The sequence below is a fragment of the Dysidea avara genome, chromosome 1, assembly GCF_963678975.1.
Source record: "Dysidea avara chromosome 1, odDysAvar1.4, whole genome shotgun sequence".
Taxonomy (NCBI): domain Eukaryota; kingdom Metazoa; phylum Porifera; class Demospongiae; order Dictyoceratida; family Dysideidae; genus Dysidea; species Dysidea avara.
This window is the reverse complement of record NC_089272.1, coordinates 61,917,046-61,934,059: the sequence shown is the minus strand read 5'-3', so window position 1 is coordinate 61,934,059 and position 17,014 is coordinate 61,917,046. Positions and strand designations below refer to the sequence as shown.

Here is a 17,014-nt window from a genome sequence, read left to right as displayed (position 1 = left end):
GATTTTACCCAAGGTTCTGGTGAAGATTTCAAGAATCGATTATAAATCTACTTTTAAACAGTTGTATTATTAAATCGTGTTTGTATTGATACTTGATTGCTAATATAGATTTAATGTACATACTTCCATAAGTGGAGTATAATCGTACATATCTGAATCACAATTATGATTGTGTGTGAATGCATATTAACATTATTTGTTGTCAGTTAATTACAAGTGTGTGTGTGTGTGTGTGTGTGTGTGCTAACGTTGAGTTTCGAGGAAAATTGGCTCTTTATAAGTTTATTGTGTGAACGGTAAAAGCGAAACTGAACGCAAGACTGATGAGATGGTTTGGACATAGATTATGGCCTTGGACACATTCAATGATTCAAGGAAAACACCGAAACCCTGTATGCTACGCCCTTCGCACTCAAGACCATTATTTGATGACTTTGTATTATAAATTGTGTAGCGATGCTGTTTAGAATCACAGAGAGAACGTGCTTCCAGTTTTGCTAAAAAAATACCATTTTAAAAACCTGGGAAGGCGTATTATTTAGCCGAAGCCATTCTTTGTAGCATAGTTAACCTTGTGATACTTTCTTTTTCTACCTACAGCACTTAGTTTAGCCAAGAATGTGCTTCCAACAAAGTGTGTAGTCCGCCATTGTAAGCCTTCCGACCAAAGTGAGTGGTCAAACTCACCAAAACAATTATATTAACAACATCACAAGTCATTCTCGTAACAAAAAGTCGTTAATGCCACCGTTCTGCTGCAATAGGATTAAATTTTTTGAGGCGCAAAACCATCCTAAGGACACTGCAAGGTTCTCGTACAAAATCTGTGTGGCGCAGTTTCCAATCCAGGGGGTATTATTATTACTAGGACCGCGTCACATACAACCAAGTACATACACCAACATTGCAACCTACCCATTGGGCAAGTATAAACAGTGCCATAGGCAGCACTCAGAGCAGTGTGCATGTACTGGTGGAAATGATACATATGCATACATACACAGGCAAGGGAGTTTAACTGGCATCAGAAAACCACAATACTAAAACACAAACTACACAAAAACCGAGCTATATTGAAAGTAGCTATATATTGTAGGTGTGACGTGTCTCTCAAGATGACTCAGCAGTGAAATGAGGCTATGCAGAACAAGGGACATGGTGAAGTCACAATTAACAATTGATCCCCATCAAGCCAATATGGCACAACAGACTCTGTTGTAACTAGAGGCCACAGGTGATGTCAGTGCCAGTATATCAACGGTGTGGCATTGGCACAGTGATCACAGTCTATAATATTATGCATACAGCCATGCACAACATACAGGAGATAGTTACACATTGTTGTATATACTGCATCGGCTTCTTGTTTAGCTATTATACAGACTCACAGTAGAGCAGTAGATAAGTCCAGTGGAAAATAATTCCAGCCGCTAGCAAGCCATGCAGATGAAGGATGAAGATGTATAATACAATTACCGGTACAAGAATTACATTACTCATTACCTTGTTGTTCCAGCTGGTTGTTTATGAGCGCATCAGCTGGTATCCCAACTGGTCATCAGCTGGTTGTCGCGTCGCTGGTTGTTCATTGCATGACGCCTGGAGCGCATATCCTGCACACAAAATACACAGTTACAAACATTTAAACATAGTGTCTGTCCAGAAACATACTTGTAATGTTGTTATTTACCAGTAAAGTGGCCTCTGGCCTCTCCGCGGACCGGCGTTTACTAATCTTCTCCTTCGAGCAATCTGTAAATAAACAAGTTGATGTTGTGCTACTTCTAAAAACCAGGCGCCATGCAGCTAGCTAACTCATCTGGAATTAACTATAGACAGTATATGCTACTATGAATTAACCAACTATGTATTACTACTTTACAATAGGGTAGTTTTGGGTTGTGCAATCATGTACTCTAATATCTATGGTGCAATAATATTACTAGCTAATTCTCGTATTTCGTAATTCATGAAATATTCGTAATTCGTTCAATTAGATGCTATGCACTGCTAAGGAAGCGTTTGTTAAACAAATTGCTTTTACCAACGTATTACGCACAGAACTATTTTCTAAACTGTTTTATAGTGTGACTAATGTGTTTTTTTTCCCCACAAATTCTCTCGACAAAGCCTCAAAGCTACTCTTAATTTTCGTTCGCGTACGTAAGGGATACGCCCCCTTTCAACTCAAAGCGATAGGCTATTCCTGGTAGTGTACGAGGCCTGCACCGTTGTTTTTCAGTTGCTAAATGCCTGAAAACCTCAAGGAGAAGGTAGTCTGAGGAAAGTCACCACACCCGTATTTTAGTCCGCCGAAAAGAAACCACCTCAGAGCAAAGTTCACCTGTGCAGAAGTTTAATATAGACTTCATTTCACTTCTTACGTAAAAGCTGCTTTTAATACCGTTATTAAACGATTTTGCTCACGTGGGTGCGTACGGACAAACATAGATCACACACACACTTTAACGAAAACAATTTCAGTAAACTAGGCGCGCGCCCACCCCTGCTGTGGGCGCGCGCCTGGTTTAACAAGGGTGTGGTGCCGGGCGTTATATAGAATTACACGTACGGTAAAGTCATCAGCACGAACAGGCGTACTTATTATACGGTTGTACCTTCATTCACAGGCGAATCTATCCCCGCTTAGTTCATGTCTCTAGGCCTCGTAGTTTTCTCAAACATTACTTATTATTTATTCATTCATTATTAATGACGTAATTTTAACCGCATTTCGTATTATTCTTAGTACTTGGTTGTATAAATATCAATTTCGTCAATGACAGGGTACACAAAAGGGTAAGTACCTGTACAAGGTGGTCCCCAACAAAACAAAAAGAAACCGTACAATAAACACAAATACACCAGAAACCGTACAATAAACATAAATACAAAAACAAGACAAAGCAGTACAATTACATAGAAAATAAGAATCGACGAAGTTTTAATTTAAAAGACATGGCCGAGGAAGTAGATATGATGTCATAAGGGATTCTGTTCCAGAGAAAAGGTGTGTTGACAAAGAATGAATAGCTACCTGTAAGCGTTTAATGTTGAGGCTTTGGATATCAGTGTCAAAGGATGGGATCTGGTATAGGAAGAGTATTAAGTTCAAAGTGTCTGGTAAATGTAATAGGTGTCAAATTATGAAGAATAGGATATAACATTAGTATAGCATAATACTGTCTACGAAGTGCTAATGTAGGCCATCTGAGCTCTTTTAAACAAACATCACTGCTCTTGGTCCATTTATGAACATTAGGATCATACTTACTCTGAATCCAATGTGCTGCCCTACGCTGAACACTTTCAAGTACATTAATATCTTTGGATGTATGTGGAGACCAGATGGAACAGCCATATTCTAAACAAGGTCGTACAAGGGCCTTGTAAGCTAACGATTTAGTAGTAGCTGTCTGAGCTGTGTAACTAAACATGACTTGGCGAAGGCGATTTAAGCAGAGAGAGGCTTTGTGGGCTATTTTTCTACAATGATCTGACCAATGAAGCTTGGATTGAATCAAAATGCCTAAATATTTGACTTTTGACGTCCAACTGATTGGTTGCTGTCCAATACGATAAGTAAAAGATATTGGTGATCTTTTGTTAGTGATACTGATGGCTTCACACTTACAAGGGTTCAAGGTCAATTGCCACTGAACTGCCCACTTGTAAATACATGACAAATCCTCTTGGAGTTGTAAGCAGTCATCAACAGAGGAAACTTTGGCATAGATAGAAACATCATCAGCAAAAAGTCTCAAAGATGATGAGGACTTGACGACAAATCTATATACAAAATGAATAATAAAGGGCCCAAAACAGATCCTTGCGGAACACCTGATATAACTGGAAGCCAGTTAGATGCTTTCCCATTGACAACAACCCTCTGAAACCGAGTGGTTAAGAAATGATTTATCCAAAGTAATAGATCACCTGTTATACCAATTCTCTCTAGTTTAAGCAACAATCGCTGGTGTGGCACACTGTCAAAGGCCTTCACAAAGTCCAAAAACAAACAATGACAGGTGCCACGCTGTTCCAGAGTTTGTGTCCAGTCGTTAACAGCCTCAAGCAGGAGGTGAGATATGGAGTGCGATTTACGAAATCCATACTGGTGAGAACTGAGTACCTTGTTTGCATGTAAAACCTCTGATACCTTGCCAAAAATTATCCGTTCCATTGTCTTAACAATTAACGAAGTAAGACTTATGGGTCGATAGTTACTAACAAAATTCTTTTTGTCACGCTTGAACACTGAAACTACATTTGTTGTCACCCAATCCCTTGGTAAAGAGCCAGTGCGCATGGAAAGGTTAAATAAATATGCTAAAGGAGATGAAATGGAAATTGCACAATGTTTCAACAAAAACCCCAGGAAAAGGCCCGGACCACAAGCCTTGGAGGCATCAATGTCACATAAAATTTCATAGACAACAGCTGGAGAGAACTCCACTGAATTGATGAGAGAAGGTGAAAAATCATATGAGTAAACTATGCTGTAAGATTACTAAAAAAAATATAACCAAGTGTATTCAACTGTTTTAAACTCTTTAGGCTTGCTTTTCTGCAAAATGTTTGGTTGCAAGTATGCAGGGGAGGAGGAAGTAGCTAGTTGATATGAGAGGGGGCTGGGCTGACCCAGACTTATCGAAATGATCTACATTGTCTCTGGTTTGGTAAGGTGAGACCAAAAAAAAAAGGTCACAGCCAGCTGACAATAGCTGTCCACCTCACCAGCTACGCATTTATAGCTGATAAACTACATAAAATCCTTACATAGCTCGCTATACACACTGCTCTAATACTGTGACTGCTTTATTAGAGTGACTGCTCTATTAGAGTATCTCGATTTTACCGCGGGTTTCAACCCCACTCCAAGAAGGATAATTTCGGCATATCATTCTGAGGAGGGGGACTACTAGCCCCCCCCCCCCCCCCCCCCTTTCGCCTCCTATGGTTGCAAAGCTATAAGTATAACAAGCTGTGTATAATTATCGGCCGCCCACGCAATCAGTCGGTCGTTTAGCGAAGGGTTTAGAATCCCACTAAAAACATTGCTTGAGAAGCTGACCTAGCTCATTACAAAGTTTGGGTGCAGAGCTGTAACAAAAATCGTTAAAATATCGGCTGCCCACGCAATTAATTATCTAAATAATGAGTTTACAAGAAAAACCAAGCAAGTAGTAATTTGTTAATCATGCTTATTGTGTTTATTTGACCATTGATTACTTGGAACTTGATTGAAGGTTATCAACCCTAAATCAAAGTATATAATTATGGTGATATTATCGCATCGTGAATAATAGCTAGCTACTTCAATATCTATCGTGATAGTGATTTTTCTACTATCGCTCAGCACTGCACTACTAGCTATATACCCCTTGGATTTGCTCTTACACAGTGATGACTTGGTCAAGGTATATACGTAGTGCCTTTCTGGTGAGTTTCCTTGTGAGTAAAGTAACATCTGACCCCTATATGCCGGCACCCACGCTCAGTCATGATTTTAAAAATTCTAGCTCCTGACAGTCAAGAGCTGGTCTAGCTACTTTGTTATAGCTAAGTTAATTAGCTAGTTAGTTTATACAAAGTTTGTGATATGTATACGTATTTGTGAATTTGCTAGCTATTTCATTTCAAGATCAGGCTTTACTGGCTCTTTGAACCTTCTTTACCTGTAGCTAGCTATAGTGCTAATACGGAAGAGTTAATAATAGCGGAGAAAAAATCCCTTTGAATCACACTAAATTATATATTTGTAGAGATTATTTATTGTGTTAGTCTAGCCTTTAGACACTCTCATCTTTACTATTGCTAATACTAATACTAATTAAGATGACAGCAGATTAACCCAGAAAATTTTGCACATGCATACTTACATAGCCAGACCACTTTTTCCTTATTTGTGTCAGTTGAAAAAAGGTATAAAGTGAATACAGCATAGCAGCTGTTCTGGCAGTCGACAAATTCTGAGGATTCCATTGCAGGGCTTCTGATCATGAATGGAAGAGAGAATTGTCATGTAATTTGATATAACACATAATCAAAAGTATATATATAATTACAAAAACAGCTAGGGAAAACCTACAGCTAATTCACAACAATGATACATAAAATGACATAACAAACTATAAAGAAAGTATGGCTATGGGAAAAGGAATTCATCAACACCTTGCAGAGCCCAATATCGTAAAATTATTTATTGCTCATCCATAATCATAAATATTGAAAGTTGTTGATGTTATCCACTTTGGGTAAAAGATCACTACAAGTAGAGTGAACTATCAATTAATGGACATTATAAATTTCGAACAGCCGTCACTCACTTCATGGAATTCTAACAGCTTAGGTTACTGTACCACAAAGTAGCCTACACTAAGCAACAATTATCATCCAATTACCAGGTATGTATAGGATTAATAGAATGCAGGCCTGATAGCATGAGAGCTGCAGCTAATAGTATGCAAGGTTCGATATAGTCCCTGTTTGAACAAAACTATCCATTTTTTGAACATCACATATTTTGTCCTAATTTTGGTCTGATGATTCCTTATAATCAGAATTTATTATTTTTTTAAATTTATTTATTAAAGCTTTACAGTGCTGAATCAGTGCTGTAAAGCCTTAAGATCTGTGGGGCACCTGATCCTATAGCCTGTTTAAAATTGTTACAGTATAACTAGTAGTATGTATATAGCTGATGGTTTTAAAGTGTCACACAGCAATCACAAGAAAATTGTGTGTGAAGCCATACAAACTAGTAGCATGCTCTTTTTGAGCAATGGGTAATTAAATTATTTGATCAAATAAAGAGCAGTTTTTTACAACTTTTCATGTAGCTAAAAAGTATACTATATATTCAGGGGCAGATCCAGACTTTAAAAGAGAGGATTCCACTCTGGAGACTAGTAACTAGTTGTAGCCTAGTAATAATATTCCTTAGCAAATAATCACTTTCCAGCACAAGGTTTCATTGGTAAATCTTACCATTATATGTTTAGAAATGGAACTAAAGCACCAGAATTAGTTGTAATAGCTTTAAAACGATAAAATAATATTCTAGAGGTGTTTATTGCATATAAAGATGCTAGGGTAACAGTTTCAAGTGATTTGCAATAAAGAGGGGTAAAATGAGCTAGTGTATTGTCACTATATAAGTACAGTGTTTGCAAAATAAGTATTCCTTGAATAACAAACTGTATTTGGTAAAAAAAAAACTTGTCAGAAGCTTACGAAGTAATTCTAAGAAAAGGGGTTCTATGGAACCTTTCTTGGATCTGCCCCTGCATGTGGTAGTTTTTAACAATAGTACAACTAGGACAGGTATAAACAAGAACCTGATAATCAACTTTGCTTGAGAGATTTGAGTCCTCATCTGTAGCTATGTATGTGTAAAGTTTGCAGTAGCTAGTCTATGTTTAATCAGTAGAGGAGCTATTTGCACTAGCTATAGTAATCCACTAAGAGACATTAAAGGTGGGGCATTAATTGAGGAAACATCTTGTGGCCTTGTAATATAAACATATACTATAGTGAGCTCTTCAACTGTAGTGACCTAGTGTTGTTTAAATTAACTGTAACTATGTACAGTGGAACCTCAGTTATCCAGACCCCACTTCTCCAGATTCTCAGTTAACCAAACTACAGAAATGACTACTCTATTAGAGCAGTGACTGTTCTAGGGTAGATGAAAATATATTTTAGTTACTAAGACTATAACTAAAAGCAAATCCATATTGTACATAATGAAACTAAATTTATAACAATGAACAACAGAATGATTTATCAAAACTAAATCCAAAAAGAATTGGGAAAGATAACTAAAACTATAACTAAAACCAAAAAATATGTACAACTAAAACTACAACTAAAGCTAAAAAGTTTTTATAATGTTTACTAAACTATATAACTAAAAGATTTTACATCTTTAGCTAACTAAAACTATCACTATAAAACAACACAGAGAATATAACCATTATAAGTAACCATAAAGATTACTATAACTAAAGCTAAAACTAAAATTATTGATGAAACTAACTATGATAACTAAAAGTCCTTACTAAAACAACAATGACAACAACTACTAAAATGACATACTCAAATGAGATAAGGTTTCAAATCAGTAATATGATACTTATTTTGTGTTATAATTGTGTGTCGTAATTGCCACTTGTTTTTTTGTTTAGCCTATCATGAGCAGTTTACAGAAACGTGCTCTACATGCACAATACAACAATATTCATGCAAGGCTTAACCCTGACTCCATTACTTCATATCTTTACCCACAAGACTTGCTGACTGATGATGAGTTGGAAAAATTGTGTGGTAGGACACTTACTCGATCAGAAAAGATTCATTTGATTGTACAAGTTCTTCCATATAAGGGAAGAGATTGGTGGAACAAGTTTCTGTGGTGTCTCACAGAAAGTGCCACCAATGCTGGCCTTTGTGGACACCATGAAATGGCAGACTTGTTGGTAAATGAGCTAACCAAACAATTGGAATATCAAAATGTAAGTGTTGACCAACGTTTTCTTTGTTCTACTCTTTTTTAATAGCAAATGGGTTTTGTACAAAGGATATGGTTTGTACAAAGGATAAGGCTTTTCATACACCAGTCATGTTCGTTTGATAACTTTAAGAAAATTGTGGAACTTACATTTAAAATAACAGTAATGATTGCTATACTAGTAATGCTGTTCAACGCATATTCCTACAACACGGTAGTGTCCAGCCTACCACAGGAGAATACAGACACTAGAGGTACGCAAAATGGTGATCAGAATACACTCCATTCATCAGATACAGATGAAGTTAAGGCCACTAGACAAACATCACAGATTGTTATCGGTACAACAACAACCAGATATGTTCAAATGCTGGAGGAACCTAGACTGGGCCCAGTTGATATCAGCAGCTTTTTAGTTGCACAAACACCACTAAATGAAACACACTGCATATGTCATTTTATTGTTGAAAATATAGCAGTGGTAAGCATTTTTGCTGATTATAAGATTGTGAAGATTGTTAATATCCCTCTTGAGATGTTTAAAGTTTACTCCAAGTGTTGTAAACACCAACGTGTTATACGTTACAAAAAGATCAATATTGCAGAAATTTTATTGAACCTGCTGAACTCTTCATTTACCAGATTCAGTCTTACAAAAACAATCCAGCAGCAAGACTGCAAAAGTGATGACACTAGCTTAAGGAAGTTGTATATCAGCAATTTGCAGCTCATTGGCACTGATCATGACTTGACATATTAATTATATATGATGTTTATGGATATATATATATTACGTATATAGATGTGTGTGTATGTCATTATGCAGTTTCGTATTCTGATCTCCTGGAAGTGTAACAGTGAAACTGAGGCACCACTTTTGATTTCTTAGGTGAACTTGACCAAGAAACTTTAACACCATTGCTCCATCCACCCAGCTGTTAAACCAGGAACATATTGTATATGTACAATTCAGGGCACAGCTGAAGAACAGCCTTGGCTGATACTGTCATCCCTGTAAAAATAAAATTACATTAAAAAAACAGGCATAGTTTAGCCATAATTACATTATTCCGCAACAGGCACACTATGCATTTCTGAGTATAATAATCCCATGCAAAAGCAGTTTAGCTGTAAAGTGTGTGTCCATGAAATTAAAAGTAGTTGGCAACCGAAAGAGCTGACATCAAGAATGAATTAATGTTAATAAATTGGACCCTTATCATTGACTTGTGTTCTATATACAGTACATTCAGTCTTGTTGTATTCCTAATTAATTCCTTTTAGTATACTTATTGGCTACAAACTTGGCCACCCTTTTCAACTTTTTAATAGCAAAAAAAACTGGCCAGATTATTGGAAATTTGAGTTAAAAGGAAGACTGAATGTAGAACATAATTCAATGATGTGTTAAAACTTATAATTAATTGTATGCTGGTGTAAATTTGGCCACTGAATATTAGCTCTTTTGATTGCCAGCTACTTTCATTGCCTTTATCCAAGCTCTTTTCCATGCATGGAGGATTTCACTTATTTTGTGAATCAAATGCACTGATATAAATTGCTAATTGTATCATTGGTATGCGATCACATTCTGTTACTGCAAGATACAATTTGTGGTATCACACAGTTGTAATAATTCACCAGCTGCAACATTTCAAGTTTTGTAGAGATTCAGTAATCCTGCTAAGTGTCAAGTTGATATGCACAATGGCTGCTGTGATTGACATGATGAAGAAAAAAGAATGCAGACAGATGGCTTTTTAATTTTAGCACTGAAAACCCTAGTCTGAGGCTACTGTTGATATGTAGTATAAAATGGAACTGAGTTTTAGTGGTCTAGTGACAGTGCAAGGGCCATTGTTATTTGTGCTATACATATGTACAGTAGATGACTAGCAATGGTATGTACCCTATGTGCAGGACCATCTCCACATTAACTAAAATTCCCCTATACAATAACATAAACTAAACTTTGCACTGAGGTGTAAATATGGTAAGGATCTAACACCTATTCAAATAGTTGTGGCATGCTACTGATACACTATTATTCTTCTACATCGTATGTTTTGCCTGTTTATATGCGATGCCTACTCCCATGCATGCTCCTTATACTTATAGCCATCTATATGTACATCCTACTGTACCAACTTGGCTTCCAAGCCAAGCTATTATTCAGTGAAACTTAAAATAAAAACACTAAAAGTGTTTGTGTTTTTAAAAGGAAACTGCACAGCTATAGGTACACAATAAGAGAAAAAGTGCATGGCATGAAAAGTTACACAGTGGAAAAGAAACTCATACTGTTCTATGTATTAGTACAGTTGCCCTATACAGTCTTTCAGTATGCTTAACCAACTACAGAAACAATGAATGTCTACTGCATGCGCAGGTTATGAACACAGTCACTTCAGTCATTCACATGTATTTCAAGAAAGTCTATACAATCTACTCAACTGAGATTTGTATCAAGAAAGTTCTGAAAAAAGAGAAAAAAGGTTGCACAAAAAGTTGGTTTAAAAACTACACAATGACCAAAGTTGAAACAATGCAGATTCAATCCACCACAAAAGCAACATGTGTGTACAAAGCAACACTATAGAATGATATCAAAAGTAAGAATGGTTAAAGGGCCACAAAATTTATTACTATCAATGACCAACAAAACAATAGAACGAAACTACAAGGCATCAATAATTATATTCTTTAGCTCACTAGTGAGACACACAAAAATTCCTAAACAACTCCATTATTATGAAAAAGCCATAGCAAACCATGAACACATGGTACAATGTGTAAACATTATGTTTTGTACTGTATAGCTGGTGCTTTGTTAAAATCAGATGTGTACAACTTTAGTTTGCATGCATGGTACTGTCCTCACATGACTCTTCAGGGAAAGGGAGTTTCAACTGGTATATACAGTCACTGCAATGATTGGTAGTTGCTATCAACCCATGTGGTGCCAAAAGTTACTGTCACAATGCTGTATAGCTGACAACTGGCATTGTCTTTAAGTATGTAGTTACTTGATAAATTAACTGTTTTTGAGATTATACAAACAATTTTGATGTTAACTCAATGCAAGGTGTTTAACTGCCTGTATGAACATTCCATTATGCTAACAATGCATATTATATGCCTGTATATAACCACATGCCTATGTGTACATACAATGTAAAGTTCAAAAAACAAGTCTAACTTGCATATAACTTACATAATCTAATGCAGAAGTAGCTAATAATACAGTATATAGAAAAAAAGATTTTGTAGCCACACTTCATTCAACCAGTGGATCTAGCAACATGAAATTGCATTGTCAAATCACATCATCCTACCTTGCAGGTTGATGAAACCATGATTATTAATGGCAGCTTCGGCAGACAATATATTATATGTTCTCAAAAATGTATCTTCTCCACAAACACATGTTCAAAGTGCCAAAGATGGTTTCTTGTCTGGAGCCTGTTATGTTTATTCCTTTCTTAAAGGTTCTACACAGTATGATACAGTACATGGGGATTGTATGATTAATGAAAATTAATAAGTAAGTAATTACACAGGTTCACAGAAGCACCAGAGATCCACCAAAAATTGCACAGCAAAAAAAAAATATATGAATTTTCCCTTTATGTGCTACCATATATCACAGGTGAAGCACATATAGTCATCTTTTTTTCTATACATTTGTGCACTGTTCACATATGTAGTGAAGTTGCAAACATGTATGTGCTACTGGGGGAAATGTGTTGAAATACCATTTCCATCATATGTGGTCATGATTTGCATATTCACAAATTTTGCGTATTCACAAATTTGCGTATTCACAAATTTGCGTATTCACAAATTTTGCGTATTCACAAATTTTACGTATTCTACACATTTCTGCAAACACATATGTTGCAAATTTGACCTATTTTACATGTGTGCTTAATATGCCATTGGGTGTGTAAATCCAAGTTTTTTTGCAGTGTTGTTCCTGATAAAAGTGCCTGAAAAAGATCACATACATCGCATAGTAGATTATATTAAGGAAGTTGCTAAATGAAATGCAATGCCTGTTCAATTGGATTAGTCAAAGTGGCTTACCTATTACATTAATGTATCATCCTGTATCATTCAGAATAACACGATGTAGTAACTGGTATAACTATCATGGTGAGAAGCATTTCTTCACTTAAATAAATATTGAAATATGCAATTCTAGTATCCCATTCCTGTTTTGAAGTTCAATAATTTTAAGCACATAATTATGTAGGAGTGTGTAAAATTCTGATCATATTTATAAAATTCTCCAGCTGAGCATGCCATGCATATATTCCTGAGAAACTATTACACTATCTAAAGCATATATACATATGCTTGCCAAGTCTTAATTACCTGGCTGAATCATCTATGTGTACATTACAGTACATACAACATGTGTGTATACTCTGTTGCATATCCACAAGTTCTCCTTTGTGTCAGCAAGTGATTATAGTATATCAGTAAAAAATAAATTGATATACAGTTAGACATCAACAATCCGATGCTCAAAGGAAGATATAAATTTTGCTGGTTATAGGATTGTCAAGCCATCTCTGTAATCCGACATTGTACAATATCATGCAGTGAATTACAGCTACGAAAGAACACAAGACATTGTTTAATATAAACTAGTTTTTAAAATATTCCAAGTATTACAGGTTAGCTTTAAGCTTTGATTACTCAACAATACATTCGGCGATGGTCAGTGAATGACAATTTGGTACCTTTATTTTATTAACCTTTTCCCGCCTAAGCAGAAGATGGTGCCACTGTTGTTGGGTTACATTTTCTTAATCTCAGTCAGAACTTGCTTGAGTTCTATCTCACCTGCTGACAAAGATGTTGTCTCATTCTCACCTCACCACCCTCATACTCAAATCTACTATGATTACATGGCCAATGCTGAGAGAATTTTACACTACCTCTCGTACCTAGGTTACCTATGGTATGTAAATAGTATATAACCTGCTGAGGGGTAGGGAATTTAATCCTTAAGGGTAGGTTTTTAATTTCAAACTGCTGTTTTAGAGTAGTTGACTGTAGTATTAGAGTGTATCAATACTTTTAATTTGTCACTCTTTCAACTAGTCCAATAGGCAGTCAAGCAAACTTTGAGTGAATTGGCCAGCAAAAATCCAATGGCCAATAATATAATCCTCTCAGGAATCAGCATGCATATAGCAGTAAAAACATTTACTTTCAAGACTTCGTATGCCTGTGTGTGTATGTGTGTCTGGAGATCAGACAGGGTCAGGGTGCCCTTGAGTTGACTTTGCAAACCAACAACAGGGTGTTGAAGAGACTCAGCTAGGTGCCTGCTATTGTCAGTAGTCTATCCACCCAAGAGACCTACGATCTTGGATAGGTGACAAATTTCTCAGTGACACTGAAGATATCCCATGTCTGTAAACAGCTCATAGATGGCTATGGTTAATGGCTGACAATCGTCAACAACTTTACATGTACCATACAGCTGATGGGGATGAAATCAACATCCAAATAAACAACCTAATGCTCTCCGGCACAATTTATATCTTGATCATCTACTTAATTCAAAATGGAAAATAAATAGAGTAACAGTTTGGCATAGTGGTGGTAATTTTAGAGCTGATGTACAGGGAAAGGGGTGCACAGCATAACAATGTTGTGCAATTGTAGTGTGTCTGTAGAATAAAATAGAATTTCAGTGGGAGTGCACCCCCAGAAGCTGTAGGATTTTTGTAATTTACATGTCTCAAATGATGCTACAAGTACAAGTGACCTGAATGTTGGTTAAATATTTAACAAGCTTTAACCCTCCACAGCCTGGGGGTCTGGGGAAAAGTGTCCTTGTTTCTCCCTCTTCTTGGCAACCCTGCCTGCACAGCGCATAAATATTGTAGACTTCAAAATAGGGGATTTGGAGTGCAACTACCAGATGCTGTAGGATATTTAATTCTATTAGCCTAAATTGATGCTAAAGATGAAACAGTGACCAGCAATACTACTGAATCAATATCCTGCAACTGCTTTCAAATTAGTTATTTTCACCAGGGAAAGGCATTTGCTTAATTACTGTTGGATAATTTCTTATTCTTTAAAGTATCTTTGAAAAGTTTAAAAGGCAATAACGGCCCGGCATACACATTTTGCTGTTTTACATTGACAAAAGGTCTTATATTATCACTTAATATGTGTACTATGTGTATCAGAAAGGATATACGTACAGTGATCAACTTTGTTTGTATTTTTGTACTGTAGCTATACAATTACAGCTAAGACGTTCTCAGAATATTCTATCAAGAAAAAATATGATTCATGGTACAATGACACACATATAAAAACATATAGGATTTTATTTGTTATGGAAGGATGCTTGTAGAACCAGCCTATCATGCTGGAAAAATGCAGTGTTGAGCATAATAGGTGCTTTGAAGTATATCAAGCATAATAGGTAGAATAATGATGCTAAACTATAAACCTTGTCTGTGAAATACATTGGCTCACTGTAAAAATAATCTATCCTAATACAATAGTCAGTAACTGTATATAGAATGAGCAGGCAACCATTTGACATGAGTATCTTTTTAGAGTATATTATGCACACACTATACAAAGAAGTCAACTTGAGTAAAGATTTATGCAACAATTGTTTTTTCTATAGCTACAAGTCAAAAGTATTTACTATCCTTTCAGAAAGGACAAATATGGTATAAAGTTTGAGCATAATGGGTTGACGTTTTGAGCACAGTAGAATAGCATAATAGATTAATTAAAGATGCTTGCATGCATGGCACAATAGGTGAGATAGCAGCTAGTGCACAAGTAAAGAAATAGTGTCCATACACACCAATGCTTCATTAGAGTAGTTGACTGTTCTATTATATAGAGTATATTGATTTTGCCAATCCCCTCTTTTGCTGATTCCTAGAAGACATTTAACTCTTTTCTTCTTGTTCTTTTCATTGCCCATGTATGCTTAACTGTAGCTTTTATGCTAGCTTTCTATAGTTGCCTATAGTACATAGAAAATTTTTGGAGACCCCCCAAAATCTCCACCCTTGAGCAAAACAAAAACTGCATTTGATTTACACAGTTTATTGTAAAGGCTTTTCAAACAATTTTATGTTATGCTACTTCAAGCACCCATACAGTTAATTCATAGCTAAATATAAGAATTAATCACCAAGCAATGGCGGATCCAGGATAGGGCATTTGGGGCAAATGCCACCCCTCATCTTGTGGCCATACTTGTGATTAAAATGCTAAATTTTATGTCAGGCCAAGATCAGTTTAGCTATATAACTCATGAAAATATGCACATTTTACTGGCACTTATTACAATTTCACCTGAAACTGAAGCAAAGCAATGTCAAACTAACTGTTAAATTGTTACCCTGCACCTTCGTGGGTACTAAGCGCCTCTAAAATTAATTATCGTGTTGCTGTTGTTTAAGATGTTTGTAGCCCTTTAACAGTTTTCAGACTTCACAACCATCCTCAAAGGCCAAAGTGGCAAAAATCATCATTGAGACACTACTAAGAGGTGATTATTTGCTGCTTCAAAACTGAATGCAGCAACTAGCAAGAGAATCTGGATCTCCCCAACCACCCACAACTTAGCCTGTTTGTGCCCCTCCCCTTGCTGGCTCCTGGATCCGCCCCTGCCAAGGAAAGTTTTTAGTTAAGCTTATTGGACAAAAAGTCACCTTACTAGTTCATTATGTCTGCTACTGACTCTTTCCAGATTTAGGAGACTATAATTTACTACATTTTAACCTTTGTGGTGATGAAAAAATCACGTGTTCATTAGAATGTATTCGGCAGTGCATATCCTCTACTAGAGGATATGCACACTAGAGGATATGCACACTAGAGGATATGCACTGCCGAATACATTCTAATGAACACGTGATTTTTTCATACGTCATGACGGTGAACGGAATGCGAATCGATTCATTACATGGACGGTAGATCAGTTACGAGCAATTCTTACTAAGTGACATATCCTTCTGCCTAAGAAGTAGTACATCCGGCGAGAAGAAGCAGGCCCGTGGCTTTAGTGGCGAGTTCCAGTTCGAACATTCATTCACTGCCCATACTTTTATATGAGTTTTTCGTGGCCTTGTGGTAATCGTTCACGACAACAGAAAGCCTTAAAAGGCGAGTTATACTTCGAGCCGCATTCACTACCCAGTACTTTTATATGGAATTTTCGTAAATCTTCGATAGTCGTTCACCGTCAACTTTTTTTGGAAGCGCCGCGCCGCTGATCATTTTTCGTTCGAATAATACAGCATGCATATCCTCTGTTCCCAATCACACAATTTTACTCAATATAAGAACTTGAGGCAGTACAACTCACTGTATTAATATTAATTTATTAGTATCAAGACACACGATAGTGTGTCGTGCGGCCCAAGAAGCCGGCGCGCCACACCGTGAGTATATTGACAGGAAGAACGAAAACGTCATTTTCACACCTTTGTATCTCGGTGA

At 36.5% G+C, this 17,014-nt stretch overlaps 1 protein-coding gene and 1 long non-coding RNA gene across 3 annotated transcripts; one reads left to right on the top strand and one right to left on the bottom strand.

Moving 5' to 3' along the window:
- Positions 1 to 1,115: 1,115 nt before the first annotated feature.
- Positions 1,116 to 2,704, bottom strand: LOC136239619 (uncharacterized). Of its 2 annotated transcripts, XR_010693538.1 has the most exons (4): positions 2,573 to 2,704; positions 1,672 to 1,752; positions 1,504 to 1,613; positions 1,116 to 1,430 (listed from the first exon to the last, which is right to left on the bottom strand). It is a non-coding gene; the product is annotated as an uncharacterized lncRNA (long non-coding RNA). The 2 variants fall into 2 exon arrangements; XR_010693536.1 differs by lacking the exon at positions 2,573 to 2,704 and having other exon boundaries at positions 1,672 to 1,896.
- Positions 2,705 to 5,300: 2,596 nt separating this feature from the next.
- Positions 5,301 to 9,352, top strand: LOC136251511 (uncharacterized). Its single transcript, XM_066043972.1, has 3 exons — positions 5,301 to 5,442; positions 8,190 to 8,516; positions 8,562 to 9,352. The coding sequence occupies exons 1-3, from the start codon at positions 5,407 to 5,409 to the stop codon at positions 9,270 to 9,272; spliced, it is 1,074 nt and encodes a 357-aa protein (XP_065900044.1). The 5' UTR covers positions 5,301 to 5,406; the 3' UTR covers positions 9,273 to 9,352.
- The last annotated feature ends 7,662 nt before the right edge of the window (positions 9,353 to 17,014 follow it).